The sequence below is a fragment of the Onychomys torridus genome, chromosome 19, assembly GCF_903995425.1.
Source record: "Onychomys torridus chromosome 19, mOncTor1.1, whole genome shotgun sequence".
Classification (NCBI taxonomy): Eukaryota; Metazoa; Chordata; class Mammalia; order Rodentia; family Cricetidae; genus Onychomys; species Onychomys torridus.
The window spans coordinates 34625913-34645485 of record NC_050461.1 but is presented as its reverse complement, the minus strand read 5'-3'; the positions used below and the strand labels follow the sequence as shown (position 1 = coordinate 34645485).

The window sequence follows — 19573 nt, the reverse complement described above, 5'->3', positions numbered from 1 at the left end:
CTGGTCATCATTGGCATGATATCAATTTTAATCTTTAGTGAAATATTATTAGATAGGTAAAATTACCATCTTCTATAAATGAATAAGAATAGAACTTTTTGAGAGGTAACTACCTTAAAATCATATAACCAATAAGGATAAAACTGGGGACTTGAGTCAGGCACAGGTGGATTCGAATCCATGCTCCTGATGTATACAGTGGACTGTTACATGTTCATAGTGAATAGTTTTCCATTAATGGCTGCTGTATGTCTTCACCTCAGGCTCTCAGGTCTTAATGTTTAACTGTAAAGCCATTTTAAAAAGTTTTTCTGCTTTGTTTTCCCTCTTGATTGACCTTACTTTTGTTTCTAACTTTTTGTTTTTAATATTCAATCTTACTCAGAGTCTACTCTTATTCCAATCAATCATGGGATTTTTGTCTTGCTTTATTTTCATGCCATTGACCTCCAAGAAATGTGCAATGGGAATAGAGGATAAGAATTGGGGGAGAGGGAAAACATGATCAAAATATATTGTATGAAAAAGCTGTTTTCAATCATAAAAGAAATTAGGCACATGTGAGCACTATAAATAGGCTGCAAAGTCGAAAATAGCCCGTGTTCGTTGGTTCTCATTAGTCAGAAAGTTCTTGGCCCTAGATGTTCAATGAGTATTTGTTGAATGGGTGGATCCATGAGTGGATGGACAGATAAAATGAGGTACAGAAATAGGTAAAGTCATCACGTGATAGTCTGCTCTGCCCAGGTGCTTAGCCTTGCATATAGCATGCCCTGCCTATGATGCCAGCAGCCCATGTATACAATGTGTCCCTTAATTCATATGTGAACCACTGGCCTCAACTTTGCTTAGAGGGTAGGGGACAAATTTATTTCTCACTTACATTGCTTGACTCTGAAACCAACTTCAGAAATAAATCTTAACAAGCATTTAAAAAAATGTCATCAAAAGAGAGGTGGCTTACTGGGTGGTGGTGGCTCATACCTTTAATCCCAGAACTCGAGTGGCAGAGGCAGGAGGATTGGTGAGTTTGATGCCAACCAGGTTTATAGAGCAAGTTCCAGGACAGCCGGGGCTACACAGAGAAACTGTCTTGAAAACAAAACAAGCAAACAAACTAAAAACAACAACAACGAAACAGAGAGAAGGCTCTGTCACCAAAGCAGAGATAAGCCAGTCTGTCTAGTTCGCATCCATGTCTCAGACTGTATTTATAGGACCTGCATATGTAATATTGACTTGCTCAGGCAGAAGATATAGTAACTGAGATCAAATTTACAGATACTAGACATTCTGGAATATCCAGATACAACTGTTTTGGTTTTGTTTTGTTTTGTTTTAACAACAATAGCATCAACAAAGCAACAGTAATGTTAAGGCAGGCAGTGGTCTTTACAAGTATTGCTCTAAGATCTTCCCAGCCTTTGAAATGGGCATACCCCCTGCTTTACAACTGAGCACTCACAGGAGTAGAAGAGTTTGCCTAAGGTCACGTGGAAACCTGCAATCTTGGTCTGACAGCCAAGTCCACATTCTTAACATTTCTATGACCTTGTCTAGCCTCAGTGTTCTAGGGCCATGTTACAGTTACTACTATTTGCAGTCAGGAATTCTACAAAAATCCTACCAATCTGAGATTTCTTTTTGCGCTCTTACCCTCCACCCCACAGCCCCCTAAAACACACATTCTGATCCTCATGGTTAATTTGCCTAAAGCCTCTTGGTTCTCGATTTCTGCTCTGGAGTCGATTTGGGAGCTATTTACTTACAATAGCTATGCTGAAGGCCTTTCCGTTTTAGAGAACTGAAGAGTGTGATACTCATTCACCAGAATCCATCTGGGGCTAGCCCCACAGGGCAGTTCCAATTCCTGTTGCGTGTTCCAGTTGCCCCTCAGCAGGGTGATCAACCAACACACTGATCCGTGCTGGGCTGCCAGTTAGATACAGGTATCGTATTCACTAAGATACACGGGCTGTTCGGTACTTCCTTATAAACAGGGCTTGTGTTCCATGACTACCCCATTCCGTTGACTGATATCTAAGTTCTGAGCACGCTGGAGACAGGCCGGGCTGAGACAGAATGTTTGTTGGGCTTAGTGCCCCAGATGAATTTCCCGCCTAAGATATTGTCAACTTCTGGTGGGTTTCCTGAGCGAAGTGAAGAAGCATGTGCGTTTAACAGTACGTGGACAATGAATACCGACTCTCGTTGTAGGTTTTTTGAAATGGTGAATACCATCACCGAAGAGAAGGGCAGAGGCACGGAGGAAGGGGACTGTGAAGGTGACTCCCTGGAGGTAATGGCTGGAGTAACAACGCATTTTACAAATGAGCAATTGAAAGCTGACTTCAAGAGGGATGGGGAGGGATGAGGGATGAGGTTCATCACTGAGTGATGATGTGAAACATGGAGACACTTGATCAGAGTCTAATTTGTCCTTTAATAAGAGGGCCTGGAGAGATGGCTTGGCAATTCGAGGCATCTTGCTCTTCCAGAGGACCTGTGTTCAGTTCCCAGCACCCATGTCCAGCATCTCACAACTGCCTGTAATACCAGCTCCCGGGGATCCCAAGCCACCCTCTGGCCCCTGCAGACACTGGCATACATATGACATTCACTCATACAGAAACGGTCACGTACACATGAATAAAAATAATAGTAATAAAGCTTTTAACATAGCTTAAAAGCAAACACTGGTCACTTACTCCTCACAGGAACTGAGCTGTCATATTTTACTTTCCTGACTAACTATGCCTTGGCTATGAAGGAGTTAATTGACCTCAAAGCACGGGCCACAGAACCCTTACTTCTTTTTAACTAGTCTCTTGGCTCTGTTCAAATCCAACAAAAACACTCACTGAAGATTCCAGATGATGAAATCTCTTATCACTTTCTATACGAATTCGGCCTTGAACTCACTATGTAGCCAAGGCTGCCTTGAATTCCACATCCTCTTGCCTCTACCTCCTAAAAGCTGGGATTACAGGTGTGTGGCACTGCCACCATCTTGAAATTTACATGTTAACTAACGTTAACATTGAAATTGAAAAAAAAAGACAAAACTATAAACTAAAACCAATGATCAGTATATATGCTTTTTAGATCATTTTTATAATTTCATCCCATTCACTGAACTTACAAAAATAAACTGTTACTCAGTAACAGTTGAAAGAAAATTTTAATTTGCTAACTAACCATTAATGTTATCTGTGGTTAGATTCTATGATTATCTAATGGTTATATAAATTTTATATTGATAAAGAAGCCCTATGCCTCTTGAAGTGATACAAAGATGATAGATCTGATCTTGAAAAAAGAATAATTTCTCAATGTATTAGCCTGCTGGTCATAGAAGTAGTAGATAATGATACTTATTTGTATGTCTTTTACATTCTGTACTTGTAGGTTTTGGGATCAAAGGATTGTATTAGAACTAGATTTCTCAAGTCCTATTTTAGTGCTCTTTTGACCCTTAGCATCTGTTTTATTTGTGTTACATTTGCTATCACTTGATGCAAAGCAATTGTCAGGGTAAAAATAATGAGAATGATCACCAAAATAAAATTCTGAAGGGGTTAGACAGGAAAAGTCATAAAATCTTTTTGCAATGCCACACGTTGCTGGCTTTTCTTTCTTTTTTTTTTTTTTAAACTAGCAACATCTACCTTTTATTTCATTTTTTTTTTCTTTGAGGAACTAAATCTATTTCAACAAAAATCTGTATGTATTGTAGCCAGGCTATGGTTACCATAGTTAGACAAGGTTGATTTGTAACTGATTAAACCACCAGTATGGTTTAATGTAATTTCACTGTATTCACCACATAGCCTAGGTTTAATTACCTTAGATTTGAGATGAATTTGTCGACCCTTAGTCCTCTCTCATATAAAAGAAAAGTAGATCACATTGCAAAGAACTCTGTTCAGTAATAGCATATGGGTGGGTTTGAGGAGAGGCCCTTTCTGACTGGACAAGCCTATCAAAAGCACCATGACCAATTAAATAAGGTGCGGAATACTAGTGTTTCTTCCTAGGAACATCTAGAGGGTTCTGCTAAATCCGTTGACCTATCAAAAACTAGCATGCATGTATGATGATGCTCTGACTCATCACACCTCTCCCAATGCACCCTTCTCCACTAAGCATGGGCATGCCAAGCTTTTGAAGTAGAAAACACTCTTATAGGTCTGTCCCTTGATCTCTTCGGAATAATTTAAATTCTCTGACAGAGAATGATTTCTAGGATATTCTCAATGGGCTTCACAGCCTTGCCCAAGAATTCAAGCATGTTTTGTCTTGAAAGTTTGGACTCAGTTTGCCATTGTGCCTCTTCCTGTCACAACTGTGCTATTAACATAGCATTCATGAATGGTTAAGAATCATCTTTTGGACCAAAGGATGCTGACAGCCACCTGGGCTCTTCCTCCCAGTGCCCTTTCCTAGCCATGGCTGCATATCATTCAGCCTTAGCCTACCTTCTTGTATAGTATATAGCCTTCCAATATACATATTTGACAATGTTTCTTAAATATTTTTGACATTTCCTATTTAAATTGTTTTATTTATTTGTTTGTTTAATTTTTTTTGGAGCTGAGGATTGAACCCAGGGCCTTGTGCTTGCTAGGTAAACGCTCTACCACTGAGCTAAATCCCCAACCTTTTAAATTGTTTTATTAGCATGCTGCTTTTTTAAAATCAATTCCTTCACTTCCTGACCACAGACTTCAAACTTCAACCCATGTATGAAAAAAACAATAATTCCTTTTCTTCTCGACCTCTATCCTGTATAAGAAGAATTTTATTAAGAGATTCTTTAAGCAATGGTTGAGATTCGTATGTACAACAATTATTTTGTTTTTACTTCAACTGGAATTCATTCATTCATAAATCATCATACCTTAGCCCAACAAATTGAAAATGTTGAAGAAGATGGCTGACCAGGAGATGCTCCTTAATAGGTTTTTTTGTTTGTTTGTTTTTGGTTTTTTGAGATAGGGTTTCTCTTTGTAGCTTTGGCTCCTTTCCTGGAACTCACTTTGTAGACCAGACTGGCCTCGAACTCACAAAGATACACCTACCTCGGCCTCCTGAGTTCTGGGATTAAAGGCATGCACCACCACTGCCTGGCTCTGATTTTGTTAATAAATGGTGGTATGGGGATAGCCTCCTTTGGCTAGGGACCAGACCTCTCCTGTTCAGAGAGTGGAAACTAGTCCCATGAGATCTCTGAACTGGAGGCAAGAGTTGCCCTGAGTTGTGGTTCTAATTTTTGCTAGTGATCAGCCTTGTTTTATACCCCCGGCTTGTCTAAGATAATCCCATCCCTTAGCATTGAACAAGAAGATCTTGACTGTCTTTTCTCAGCTTTGAGTTTTGAAATAATTGTCCAGATTCGTACGAACTGTACAACTCTTTCAAAGATAGCATAATGCCATGTCTCAGAGGACCTTTCTATCTTTACACAATGATATTTACTTTTGATTCAGGCCATGCATTTTGACTCAAGGCTGTGTTTTTTATGGAAGGGTTATGAGCCCATATCCTTAGTAATTTAATGTGTTGGTTTACAGTGAAGTCTCCAAGCAGTTGAGTAGAGCTGGCCATTACGGTTCTCATACTTACTGCCTACAATCCCCGTGTTGTACTTCTTGCTTTCTGATACATCCTGCGGAGTGACAGCGCCTGCCCCATAATCTGGTCCAGATACCCAAGAGCAGCCCCATCCTGGCTGCTTACCCTTCCCTCTTTGCCTTCCCAATTCTCGTCATCAGAGACTTGCAGTTCAGACTAAATCTTGGGGCTCTCCACATTAGTCACTTTTGTGCTGCTCTTTGCAGAAGAAGTGCATGCATTGTGTTTCTTGTTGCTCAAACACCCAACAAGAAGCAACTTAAGGGAAGGAGTTCTAGGCGATGGAGTCCATCGGGGTATACATTTGGTGGGGCTTTTTTGGGGGGTGGGGCATATAATTCTAGGGGATGTAGTCCATTCTGATGAGGGAGACATGGCAGTGGGAGCAAGGGGCAGAGAGTAGACAGGAAGTGGTGATGGACTACCACAGGAAGTGGTGATCGGCAATCAAACCTCAAGTTCTGCTGCTCTGACCTACTTCCTCCAGCAAAGTTACTGAAGGTTCCAAAATCCTGCAAGAGCAATCCTATGAGCCAGGGACAAAGTATTCAAGTAGATGAGCCCATGGGGATCATTTCATGTTCAAACCCAACGAGGAGGTTTCTGTATCACGCGATGTCCCTAACTCTCTCTTACCTAGCTTGTCTGGCCAGCTTGTGGCCTAGCAGTGCTATAAGCTTCCCAGTGGCTGGACTTGACAAGGGTTACAGCTGTCTAACTTGGAAACCATATCTTTCTGGCAGGTTTTTTTTAAGTTATTTTTAACCTCTCCCTCATCTCATTTGGCTCTGTTTCCATTGCATTTTTACCTGCTTTTCTGCCCTGACTTTGCTCACTGTATTATGTATCCTTCAGCAGTGTGTCCTGGACTGTGTTAAGAGCGAACACTAGACCCTTCCTGCCCCCCCCCCTCACACGCACGCACGCACGCACGCACGCACGCACGCACGCACACGTCTTTGGACCTCTCTTTTACCCATCAACTGACACAGACCAGAGGTGTCAGAACAGCATGCTCTATGAACTTGACTCTCCATTGTTCCTAGTGAACATGAGGAAAAGTTGGCCACTTGTGGGTGGAGCTCCCTGAAAGAATGCTTTCCTTTGCCTCAGACACCTGCATGGTGATGAAAGAGCCTACCATTCCTTTTTCTGTTGACTTGCCTCACCGACACTTGTCAACAGAGACTTTAAATCGATTTCGAATGATCACGTGACAAACTGGGTTTGTTTCCTTTATGATCCCATTTCTCTGTTTGTACCTATCTAAATGTGAATGTACAGTTAGGTGTCTGGGGGAAAAAAAATATCCCTCAAAGTGTCATTGAGATGTGGTATAAGATCGACATAGCTTGCTATTTATTCATTCTGTTGATATTTTCTCCCCTCTACTAATTTGGGTTCTGTACCTGGGAGCCTGCACGTTAGCTGATGAAAGGCAAGGTAACAGGAGAAGACACAAGCTTTAGTGGTGATCAGTGGAAGAGATGGAACATACCCAGAAGTGACTTTCTAGACAGCTAGACTTAATCGTTGACGTCCATCTTAGAAGGAGGGCTAGGACTTCAGGGAAAGAGCACAGTGACGTAGTGGAACACAGATGGAAGGCACTGAACGTCTGGACCGTTCGTTCATGCAGTTTCTCATGTACACGGGATGCTTTACCTCCCGTTGGCGGGAAACTGTAACGGCTGTTTGTAAAGGAGGTTTGCCATGTCAACAAAAGCCCACGCCACCCCACCCCCAAGTCCCATGGCTGCTTTTTGCTTCGATATTTTCAATCCAAAATAATCTTCATCTGCATTGTCAGGACCAAGGGGATCCCATTAATCCAGTCAGAAAATTTCGGTCCCCTGCTATGCAGTTGATTCCAGGGATTCAGTGGAGACTGTAACAGAAATAGATCCCCGCTGTCTTCAAGCCAGTGTTTCAGGGAGAAAGAGACAAAACCGTAAATGAATACAATGTACAGGATGGTAGTGCTCAGTGCTAAGGGGCAAAGGAAGCAGAGGACTTGGGGAGTTCCAAGGTGTGAGGGGTGCAGTTTTACACAGGGAGATAAGGAAGTTGCTTCAAAAATCGCTTCTTGGGTTGAGAGTGTAGCTCATGGGTAGAGCACTTGCCTGACATGGGGGAGGCCCTGAGTTTTGTCCCTTACGTGGTTGTAATTGAGTGAGGAGCTGAGAGAGGTAAGAACTGTTCTACAAGATGTTGGTTCCTACTGTATTTGACATTCTGTTGATGCTGCTGATGGTTATTAATGTATTTTCATGGTTATTAAGGAGACAGTATACCTGATACTAATAAAAAAGCTTCTAAGATCCCTGAGGTGACTGCTTACACTATGTGATGAAGTTCCAGAGGAAAGTGTGTGGACTTTAAAAGGTGGTCCTTTCCCTGTAGGTCCCATGCCAGTGCAAGGACTGGGGGAATCACCAATCCATTGCCACCCACATCCTCCATGCCAGCTCTCTTGCCATCCCACTTTAGATTGTTCTGGACAGTCAACAAAAAAAAGAATGATTCTATGTGGATTCCCACCGTTGCTTTGCAATGCAGCTGCTGTCTCCCTTAGCAACAACCTGACTTGCTAACCTATTGCCATAGAAATAGAATACAACATTTATAAGCAATGTAATCCTGCCTTTAGAAGACTCTCCTGCTTTCCCCCACCCACTTTTTCCTTTCCATATTTGTCATTTAACAAGATGCTTAGATTATCCCTGATGTTTGCTTCAGGTCCTCCAGTCTCACATCCCTTCTCTCAGGCAGATTTCCCTGGACAGGACATCCTTCATCCCTAGATTAAGCACCTACATAGGACCTAATATAGCTCTGAGTGCTTACAGTGGATGCTCAACGTTGCCATCAATCATCTGACACCCCCTTGCCCTAATGGGTACTCAGCGCCCATTCCGTGCTCTCTTTTCTGTCCATCACATAGATAATTCCCTGTCCATACACAACAGCCAGCTTCCCATCTCAGCGCCCTTTCAGAATTGCCTTTTTGATTTATGTTTCTACTTTGTACGAATAGAAAAATAAGTAATAAAGCATCAAAACAGCAAGTGGCATTGAGGTGGTTTATTTTAATCATACTGTTTTTATTACAAGATGTGATTTTTATTTATGACTGCTTTTTGTTTTTTTTCAGTAGGACATACTTTAACAAAAATAGTCTTTGGATGCTTAGGTCCCTGAGAAAAACTGAAAGTCGACTAGTACCGTCAATATATACATTCTTCTCTAGGCCAAATCAGTATCCCTTTGGCAAATACACTTGCAACCAAAACTAAACTAATACTGAACCTTTCCTCCCACCCCCAACAAGGTCTCACAGCCCAAGCTGGCCTCAGATTATAGTCAAGGTTGCTCTTGAACTTCTGACCCTCTTGTTTCTACCTCCCAACCTGATACTGAATCCAAATGATTTGCCACCTGCTTTTCAAAGTTCTTACTATAGCCTAACTTCATTACCAGGCAGATAGTTACTGAGCGCCCACCGCTGGCCAAGTAACTCTAAGATGAGCCATGCCGATGATGCGAACAGTTGCGGGGACAGGGTCAACGCGGAGTGAGCAGAGGACTCAAATGGCTTGGTAGAGCACTTGCCTGGCATGCATCCCACCTTGGGTCCAGTCCTTAATAGTGACAACAGTGACCAAAGGGGAGAGCAGGAAGCTGTGGAAACACACCAGGCCGTCTTGAGAAGTCAATGAACGGTTGAGGAGCTTGGGCCCGCAGCGCGAGGGAGAATTTTGTAGGTGGGAAAAGCCGCTTCTGGAGTCCTCCCCACAGGAGGAGACTGAGGAGAAAAGGCAGGAAATAGGTAGTAAGTGGCCTGAAGGACACTCCTGCTGTGCCTGTGCCAAGGAGTTTGCGTCTAACCCTGAAAACAACCACGAGCCAAGAAAGCAGAACGGGCAATCCTAACATGGAAGGTCACTTTGGAACTTGGGATGGTTCAACATGCAGGGTCATCTTCTTAGGGAAAACGTATTAGGGAAGAAAGCAACAAGAGTGGAAGGGGACAGGGATTCGTGGAGACTTTAAAATTAGGCTTGCCCTGAGGCACTAGCATCAGGACAGAGATGTACCCTGGCACTGTGAGTCTGCGCAGAGGAAACTTCATGGTATTTGTCAATGGCTTTGATGTCAGAAGCAAGGGAAGGAAAGATTGGAGTTTGAAAGGTCAAGGGTCACCAGAAATGTGTTTGAAAAAGTGAGGGGATGTTAAGTGGGAACAGACAACAGACTGGAACATCACTACGATGTCAGTGTTGAAAACAAAATTAATACTCACTTTGAAGCTATCTGTCAGAGGGTTCTCTATAGCATGGTGTCTTAGTTATTGTTCTGTTGCTGTGAAGAGACCCTCCAACAGACGCAAATCCTAGAAAAGAAAGCATTTAAGCAGGGGCTTGCCTACAGTTTCAGAAGGTTACTCTATGATCATCATGGCGGGAAGCAGAGAGGCATGGTGCTAGAGCAGTAGCTGAGAGATTTGCATCCTGATCTGCAAGCAGCAGGCAGAGAGAGAGACTGAGCCTGGTGTGGGCTTCTGAAACCTTAAAGTCAACTAACTCTCAGTGACACACCTCCTCTAACAAGGCCGTACCTCCTCCAGGAAGGCCATACTTCCTAACCCTTCCAAAACAGTTCATCTACTGAGGATTAAGTGTACAAATACTTGATCCTATGCAAGCCATTCCCACTTAAACCAACACACATGGGTAGTGGGAAGAACACAAACTCTTGGTACAGCTTTAAACTACAACCCTGACGTTTTCATTAAAAAGAGACTTCTGGGGCCTTGTTCTTGGGCTCTCTCTCATGTCTGTACCCCTTTGCTGGGTTCCTCTGGCGACACAGCTCGATCATTGGCAGATCTTAAAGCGCTGCAGTTTCTGTCCAGGGCTTGAGTCTTGCCTTTCTGTTGGCAGATCTTAAAGCGCTGCAGTTTCTGTCCAGGGCTTGAGTCTTGCCTTTCTGCGTGATGGGACCGCCTCCAGGTCTGAGGTGGCCTCTGTGAAATGTTCTCTGTCCCCATTAGCTTTGATCCAGTTTCCAGATTTGACCAATATACATGACCCTTGGGGGCTTGGGGCAGTACATGCTTTCTTTTTACATTAAAGATCCAAAGTGTCCTCTTATTTTTCATTTTTAGAATCTTTTGGGGGATTCCGAGTCTTGCTTCTGCCCCGGATCCTGTAGCCCACTTCCTTTCTTGGGAGTGCTTCTCTCTTCTTTTGTCTCCTTTTGACCCACCAGACAAACAGAAACACCTTGTCTTTGGAGAATGAAATAAGAAGGATCCTTACTTTTCCATCAGCAACTGCTAAGACCTCGGCTTTCCTTCTACTCAAGCCTTTCAGTAGTTTGATTGTCCCGGCAGGATATGACGGGCCTCAGTAGCTCCCTAGCTGAGCAACAGGGCAGGATTAGCTAAGGTGGTGGAAATTGACAGATTTCCAGGCCGAGGGTGAAAATCAGGACCCCATGGGGGAAGGATTATACATGGGCTCCTAAAGAAGTACTGTCCCATGGCAGCTCACAACTGTCTGTAACTCCAGTTCCTGGGGACCCAACACCTACAACAAAACACTAATGCACATAAAATAAATTTTTAAAAGTAAAAAAAAAAAAAAAAGTACTGTCCCACCCTCAACTGTGAAGCTACATGGTGTTGGTCATAAGCACTATCAAACAAGGACACACTACCTGCCTTGTGTTGACAGTGTCTATTATTTTATTCTTAAAGGAGTTGTTAATTTAGAAAAGTTTTTTTGGAGTTTTTCCTATTTTTATCCATTAATTTTTTAATTAGCATATAAAATAATGGGTTTCATTGTGACGTTCTCATCATTAGGTCATTAGACTTTGTTTATGGATAACCCCAACCTTCCTCTTCCTAGTTAATAGTCCCTTCCTCCCCACCAATGGTTCTTCCTTCTGTATTGATGACATCTGTATTCTATGACTTACTTTGTTCCCCTAAGAAATCCACCTTATCATTGCACTTGTAAAGCCACTGTTTAAAATAAGGAAAGTGTCTGTGAAAAGACTTGGTATTTCTGATAGCACCTGAAATCCCAGCACTTGGGAAATAGAGGCAGGAGGATGGTCAATTCAAGGTCAACTTGGGCTATGTAACAAGACTCTGCCTAAAGCTAACAGATTTTTTAAATGGTGTTTTAAATGTCACTTTCACCTGATGTTTCAATCTTCTGTCTCCCCCCCCCCCCCCCCCGCCATCACCTTTTACAGTATGACTATGAATATGACGAAAACGGTGACAGAGTCGTGTTAGGAAAAGGCACTTACGGGATCGTCTATGCAGGTCGGGACCTGAGCAACCAGGTCAGGATTGCTATTAAGGAAATCCCCGAGAGAGATAGCAGGTATGGTAATTGTCGCTAATAAAAGCTGAATTCTGATGTGCTCAGGGTGGTTAATAGTGTGGCAAAAAATCCTTGGTGATGATCTAATGATTGGAACTGTCTGGAAACTCCATCATGTTAATGCCATCTCAGGTTGGTCTGTTCCTTTAGTGATTCAGACAAGACTTGCTGGAGCAGGGGGTGTGGGGGTGGGGGTGGGCAGGAGGGGGGACGGACTCTAGCTGGGAAGGGAGTGGGTTTTCCAAAAGCAGAAAAGAGGATGGCGCGGCCCTGTGTGTGTTGGGCATGGGTCTTGTTGGATCAAGGTGGTCCGTAACAAAGAGAGATGGAGATGCAGCGCAGCTATAGTCCCCAATCCACCGTGCAGGGAACTGCAGCATTCCGCACCTCCAGCCAGCAGATCTCTGAACAAATTGAGAAACCAACAGACCCTTTAAGTTCCATCAGGAAAGACAGGCGACTGTTCTCTGAACTAGAAAGAGGGAAACGAGGCAAATTCAGACAGCCACAAGTCACTGGAGCAGAACCTCTGTGGGAACCAGTGTGGGCCAGAGAACTTGAACTCTGGTTAACAAATTGCTGGAGGCACAGTGTGGAGGAGTCCAGAGGGTTAAGAATCCCATGGGACCCCCTCAGGGGCATCCCCACTCTTATGTGAGTTTATATAGAGTTCTACCACACCTTTTCATTTTGAATATAAGAGAAAATCTGCTGTGTTTGTTACAGGAAGAGGAAAGGAAACCATTTTAAAATGTGTCAGAGGATTTTATTCTTTTCTTCAAGGCCTTGTCTCAGAGAGCCTGACCAAATGTGGGGGAAGAACACTGTAGAATCCAACCCAGCAGCCTGGGGAAAGAGCCTCAGTGATGAGACACAAGACTAGGGAACACTCTTAACCCCTGCTCTCTCACCCCTGCCCTTACCACAGCCCACTGCTTTACATAGTAAAGGCCTGTTCACTGTGAGGCTCTTGCCCAGAACATCACATTTACCATCCAAAAAAAAATTATCTTGAGGCATGCTAAAAGGTAAGAAACATAACTGGAAGAACATTGACACATCTGAGAGCCAGAGCCGAATATGCCAAGTTGAAGTTAGCAGACTGGGGGTTTAAAACAAGGGATTAAGAGGCTGCGGCTTCCGGCTGAAAGAGTGGAAGAGCATACGCGGACAGATGTACCAGAAGATTCCGCGGTAGGGATTCTAGGAAAGAAGTCAAGAACCGCTAGAAGTCAGAAACACCGTGACGGTGACAACAGATGCATGGGATGGGATGTAGTTGAGGACAAGTTGATAGGAACTTCCAAAACTGAAAAGCAGGGGGTGGGGTGGGGGACTAAAAAGAAGCTGGGATTAAAATATCTAGGAGCCTTGGGAGAGCTACAACTTAGAGATACTTAATGGGTCACCAGAGGGGGAGAGGGCCAGAAGGAATATCTGAAGAAACAGTTCCAACTATACATACATCACCTTGCAGACGAAGGACTCACCTGAAGGAAAAAAGCTATTCTGGGAACCGGGTAGCTCCGATGGCAGGATTTCCCGTTGCTCTCTACCCTGGGGCACTTACTCCCTGCGGCTTTGTGTCCGCAAGTGGCGATTCCTTTCTCAAGCTTGTATTTCTGGCTCATGACTTACATTAGGCCTTCTGCAGCATTCCTACAATCATGAAAGATGAAAATGGATTATTTGTTACCCCTCCATGACTGTACTTTAATGCAAGTTCCATCATGAGCTTCTTTGGGCTGTCCTCCTCACCACCCTACAGTGACCGTGATGATAGGCGGGCTCATTCCCCTGAACTCCCTGGGTAACCCGTGTACCAACACCACTTGTGAATCTACAGGCATCTCAAGGTTAATGTGGCCAAAACAACATAGAACGGTTAAATAAGTTGTCACTACCCTATAGCTAAAGTAATCTTTAGCTACATTCCTCCTTCACTCTCCAGATGGATTTAAGGATGCACTTGGAAGAAAACCACTTTTAAAATGGTCTCTTACGTTAGGTTTATTCAAATACTATTATCTACGTGAAGCATACTAACCACAAAACGCCCTTGGTTCCTTTTCATAAAGATAGTCAGTGTACATGTTTGAAAATACCTGCATGGCAGGCCCTTCCGTTAAACAGTCAGTGTTAGTAGTTTCTTGTTAACTGTGCTAGTGTAAAGTAAACAGATATTTCTAGCCATGTGCTAGAAGGCATCTGGATATTCTATTGGAAAAGATGGTCAGTCACCATATTTTTTAGTAAGAGAATTACTGAAGTATGGTGGTGGGTGTGAGTGATGCATAGTGGAGTACACCAAACCCCCATCCACAAGGAAGAATTATAGCAACAGCCATGCTTTCTTCTGGTAGTTGGTGTAGGGACATAGGGCTGGCTAAAGACACTCACTATGACCCTAGATCCCAGAATCAGGGAAAGAAACACAGTTTGGCTCTGAAATCAGGGCCATCTCTGCACCTAACCCACAAAACTAACCAATCCCTGAGCAGAAAAACAAAAACAAAAACAAAAACTGACCAATCTCTGGTTGACTCCACCCCCAAGATGTTCTGCCTGGTCAGTTGTGGGCTGTTCTTTCCACCATGGTAGAGACAGCCACTCTCCTGGACTCCTCCTTTCCAAATAAATCTCTTTCCCAAAAGAGTTTTGGGTGTGAAGATCTCCATTCACCAGTGCAGAGAAGAAGATTGCTAAGATGTTCCATAGTAGACTGAGCAAGGGGGAGCTGAACAGAAGAACCTTGCTGAGGAGTCCCTTAGGGGACTGAGCAAGGGGGAGCTGAACAGAAGAACCTTGCTGAGGAGTCCCTCAGGGGACTGAGCAAGGGGGAGCTGAGAAAGTAACACTTCTCTGGAGGAGACTGCTACATTTCTTTCTCTTTTTTCATTTTTTAAAATTTATTTTATAATTTAATTTAATTTTACATATCAGCCATGGATTCCCCTGTCCTCCATCCTCCAACCTCCCCCCTTCCCACCCACCCCCCCAGCCCTCCCCTCCATTCCCATCTCCTCCAGGGCAAGGACTCCCCTGGGGATTCTGCTCAACCTGGTAGATTCAGTCCAGGCAGGTCCAGTCCCCTCCTCCCTTCGCCCAGGCTGAGCAAAGTGTCCCTGCATAAGCCCCAGGTTCCAAACAGCCAGCTCATGCACTAAGGACAGGTCCTGGTCCCACTGCCTGGGGGCCTCCCAAACCATTCAAGTTAATCAACTGAGACTGCTACATTTCTGCAGGGGGTTCCCCCTTTTGCAAAGTGAAGCAATAAGAAGCAACATCATAGGCCAGAGAAGAAGCACAGCTTTGCTAGAAAGCCCCCTTAAGTGGATGCTGAGCAAAACTCAGCTCTAGGGGCTCTCCAGGAGAGAAGCAGGATTGCTATATCCTGCGAGGAGATCATTCCCACCACACCAGGTATAGCCTGATTCCTGAACAATCGGGATACCCTTCCCTGCTGAGCTGTTCTAGCAGCTCCAGGCCCGAGTCTCCCGAGCAGTCACCCTACCTTCCTTTCCAGGGCTGAGCTGTCTCCTTGCAGCTCCAGCCATCAGAGCTGTCTTAGCAGCTTGAGGTGTCACCTGACTGCCAAAGTAGTCAGGGTACCTTTCCCCCAGAGTTTCAAAACTCGTATTTTGGTGCCAAAACCTGGGACCACACCCCCAAAGTGGCAACAGTTACTTACAGTTGGGAGTTATAGCTCAGTGCTAAGGCAGTTGCTTAGCACAGTGGTTCTCAACCTTTGGGTTACAACCCCTAGGGTCCAATGGCCCTTTCACAGGGGTCTCATGTCAGATATCCTTCATATCAGATATTTACATTGCAATTCATAACAGTAGCAAAATTAAACTTATGAAGTAGCAATGGAAATAATTATGGTTGGGGGTCACCACAACATGGGGGACTGCATTAAAGGGTTGCAGCATTAGGAAGGTTGAGAACTACTGCCTTAGCATGTACTAGGCCCTGGTCCATTACTAAGCAAGTCCTTTCTATGTTTCCTTTCAATTCTGAAAATACTTTGCTAATGAGTCAGAGTTGATTTTAAGACAACTTATGGGTCTAACAGCATTTTCACAGTCTATCCTTAGCTGATTGGTAATCACAACTGACGTTCTCCACCAGCATTCTACACATCCCTGAACTATTCATTTCTATCGATATTCTCTATCTAGCTGTTGTAGATCAGTCAACTGGGGAACTTTTAAAGATGCCAAGCTCATCCAGAAGCTCTCAGAGTACTCCTGGACCTGGATAGCCTGTAAGACACTGTCTAGAAGAGGCAAACTGGCTAGGTGTGATGGTGCATACCTGAAATCCAGCAATCAGAAGACTGGAGCAACAGGGCCCTATTGGAGGCCAACAAGCCTGGGCCATGTATTGAGATCTGCCCCCCCCATCTCAAAATAATGCTGGGAAATACTAGCCTAGGTGATTAATTAATAGTAGAGCCTGAAGACATTTACAGATGAGTAAGTTTTTTCCAAGCTAAGTATATGGAGTATCTCTGATGACACCATTCCTTTTTTCTATTTCTTGCAATTTTCCTAATGTAACTTAACCTACTTTCTTTTCTCTTTTGGTGGGGTGGGGGAGGGGGCAGTTTCAAGACAGGGTTTCTCTGTGTAACCCTGGCTATTCTGGAACTCTGTAGACCAGGCTGGCCTCAAACTCAGAGATCCACATGCCTCTGCCTCCTGAGTGCCGGGATTTAAGGCATGCTCCACCACCACCTGGCTGTAGCCCACTTTCTTGACCTGAAAGGTTATTATTTCATCCTCATGTATATCTTGCACTTATACTGGAGAGAACTGCTGAGTGTTTATGACAGTCTCCATGTTGGAAAAGAGTATTTACCCTTAGCTTAGCTAGACTCTTGATTAGTATTGTAAGTTTTGATCTTGGTTTAAATAGTGGGATTTGGATGCTTGCTTCTCTTAATCTTAAATATAGACATTTGTAATTTGATTTTCAATGGAGGGTTAGGAGGTAGGATGCCTTTGATTCATGATGAAGTGAGTTGATTGCTTATGTCAGATTGGTGATCCTAATCTTCTGAATCCATAGAACAAGACAGCATGTGCCACTGGGGCATGTCAAGGGCAATCATGAATTTGTCTCTAAGTGTCTTCCGTCTTTCCAGAAGCAACTTTGTCTTCACAGCCGAGGTTCAATCTCTATTTAACAACTGATACTACCGTATATTGATAGTTCTTGTTTCAACTCATCCCATATCAGAGTGCTCTTGCTGTCTCTAGCTGATATACTGTTGATGGGTCACTTTAAAGCCTGCCATTGAACTCCTACAGCAATCCTAAAGGGGGAACAAAAGAAAAAGGTCTGAGACATAGGAGGTTTTTGTTTGTTTGTTTCTTGCCAGCTTTCTGAAAAATATTGTAATTTTTAAATTACAAAAAAATTATCTCAAAAGGGTTATAAAAATTTACCTCAAGTAAGTGAATTTAGATCTTCATAAAGTACATGCTTGAGCTAGAACTTCCCCTGCACAGCTGCATGAAGACATCACTCTTCCACACTGAATGTTACTGTTTGTTGTTGCCTTCTCAAAAGCTCCAGTCTGCCTAGTTGGATTTGTCACTGAAAGATCTGAACATTCCTTAAGAGTATGCCTGAAGCAAGTGTGAGGCATCAAGTTTGCACTGAGTATGCATTAGTATAATTAAAGCCTTTCATGCTGGTAGCCTTTATTGTATAAGTGTGTGTGTGTGTGTGTGTGTGTGTGTGTGTGTGTGTGTGTGTGTTAGAGACTAGCATTGAATCTCTATCTATGGTTACTGATACCCAAACATATTTAGTTTATTAAATAAAGCTTACGAAAGGCTGTTGATTTGGACTGCCTATGCGGTTGCAACAGATCAATCCAAAATAGAATCATTCATGTTCAGGTTTGATGTCACCTACACTTAATCTTATTATTTGTAAGATCTGACCTTTCTCTAAATCAAGAGAGAGAAGTTAGTCAAATTCCCAAATGGGCCAGTATTTCTAGAAGAAAAGCAGATTTACAACATCTGGTCAAAGGAACCCAGCCAGTCTAAGTCACCAGAATAAGGACATTACTCTCTCCACTTCGACACATGCAAGGGCAATGACCTGAAGTCAGCCAGTTGCGTTTTACACCATGCTGTTTTCTCATTCCTGCTTACTAAACCTGGGCTGTTCTGCCATATCCAGTAAAGCTCCAGTCTCTTTGGACCAGATGCTGTCACAAATTACCAATGAAAGCCAATTAAATCGTTACAAGTTGATTTGTTGAAATTTTATTATTTGACAAGTTGTGTAATAACTACATAAGTACTCATTGATCGTAGAATTCTTCAGAGTCTATAAGATTTACAATACTTCATATAACTATCAAAAGTGCTGTGCTATTTCAGAAATATGGAGCACTCTCAGAATTTGGTAGTCATATAGAATAAACACATGATTTTGAACTCTGGTGTATAGCTGGTCAGGCAAAAATCATGATACGCTAGGCTTGGTGGATTCAGAAGGTAAGGGTTTTGAATCAGTGGGCTGAAAGAAATTAGACTATAAATGGTTTTGTGGTTTCTACTAAGGAGTTTATAGGCCTTGGGGAAGTTGTGGATGAACGCTAAAGATATTGGGAATTTTTGCCTTCCTGGACAAGAGCCTCCTGGAATAGTAGTTATGGTGATGAAGCCAATAGAACAGGATGCCATTGCTAATATGGGCAGTGGGCTCTGTGGATGGTGTCTAATCCCCTGGACTCATGGCTTAAGTCTGTCACTAGCTTTATGATCTTGGGTCATCGTCAAATGGACATCCCTAACAGTACATTTGGTTAATAGAAATGAGTTAATATACACAAGGAGCTTTGAACAGTATCTAACACTTCTCTCCTGGTCAAGCCACAGCTACAATGTCACAGAATTTACGAGAAACAAAGGCTTTCGATGGCCAAAGGCTTAGGTGGCCATTTGGTTTTATTGATGGGCACCATTTAGCTGGCATTTTCAGTGTGCATTGCTTAAATTAATACTCTTGAAGTCTGGCCGACTGCTCAGCGTATTGACATCTGCACATCTTCCAGATACTCTCAGCCCCTGCATGAAGAAATTGCCTTGCACAAGCATCTGAAGCACAAAAACATTGTCCAGTATCTGGGCTCCTTCAGTGAGAACGGCTTCATTAAAATCTTCATGGAGCAAGTCCCGGGAGGTAAGATAATGCTTTTCTTCCTTTCAGAAATGCAAATTTTCAAGGCCTGGACGAAGAGCTCCACTGAATGAAATTATTCATGTTAAATGTTACACAGGTGACATTACCTTTATGCTGATGAGCAGATAGTAAAGAAATGTCGAAACCGTGTTAGTGTCCGTCATCATGACTTGGATTAAAGATAGCGATTGAGCATCCCTTCACTTAGACTGAGTGATATGACTGTCTGCAGAGTAGGGATATTTTCATATTCATGTCTGACCTACTGTGAAGAGCCAGTGCAGTCTGGATTAACTTCGTGTCACATTATTAATATGCTATCAAGAGCC

The 19573-nt window shown here is 43.2% G+C and overlaps 1 protein-coding gene across 1 annotated transcript in view; it reads left to right on the top strand.

The window, feature by feature from the left end:
• Positions 1-19573, top strand: part of Map3k5 (mitogen-activated protein kinase kinase kinase 5) — a 204984-nt gene that overhangs the window by 143127 nt on the left and 42284 nt on the right. The window contains exons 14-16 of the mRNA XM_036168920.1: positions 2218-2299; positions 11902-12035; positions 19117-19244. Of these exons, the coding sequence (XP_036024813.1) occupies positions 2218-2299; positions 11902-12035; positions 19117-19244 (344 nt within the window). The remainder of the gene's footprint in view (positions 1-2217; positions 2300-11901; positions 12036-19116; positions 19245-19573) is intronic.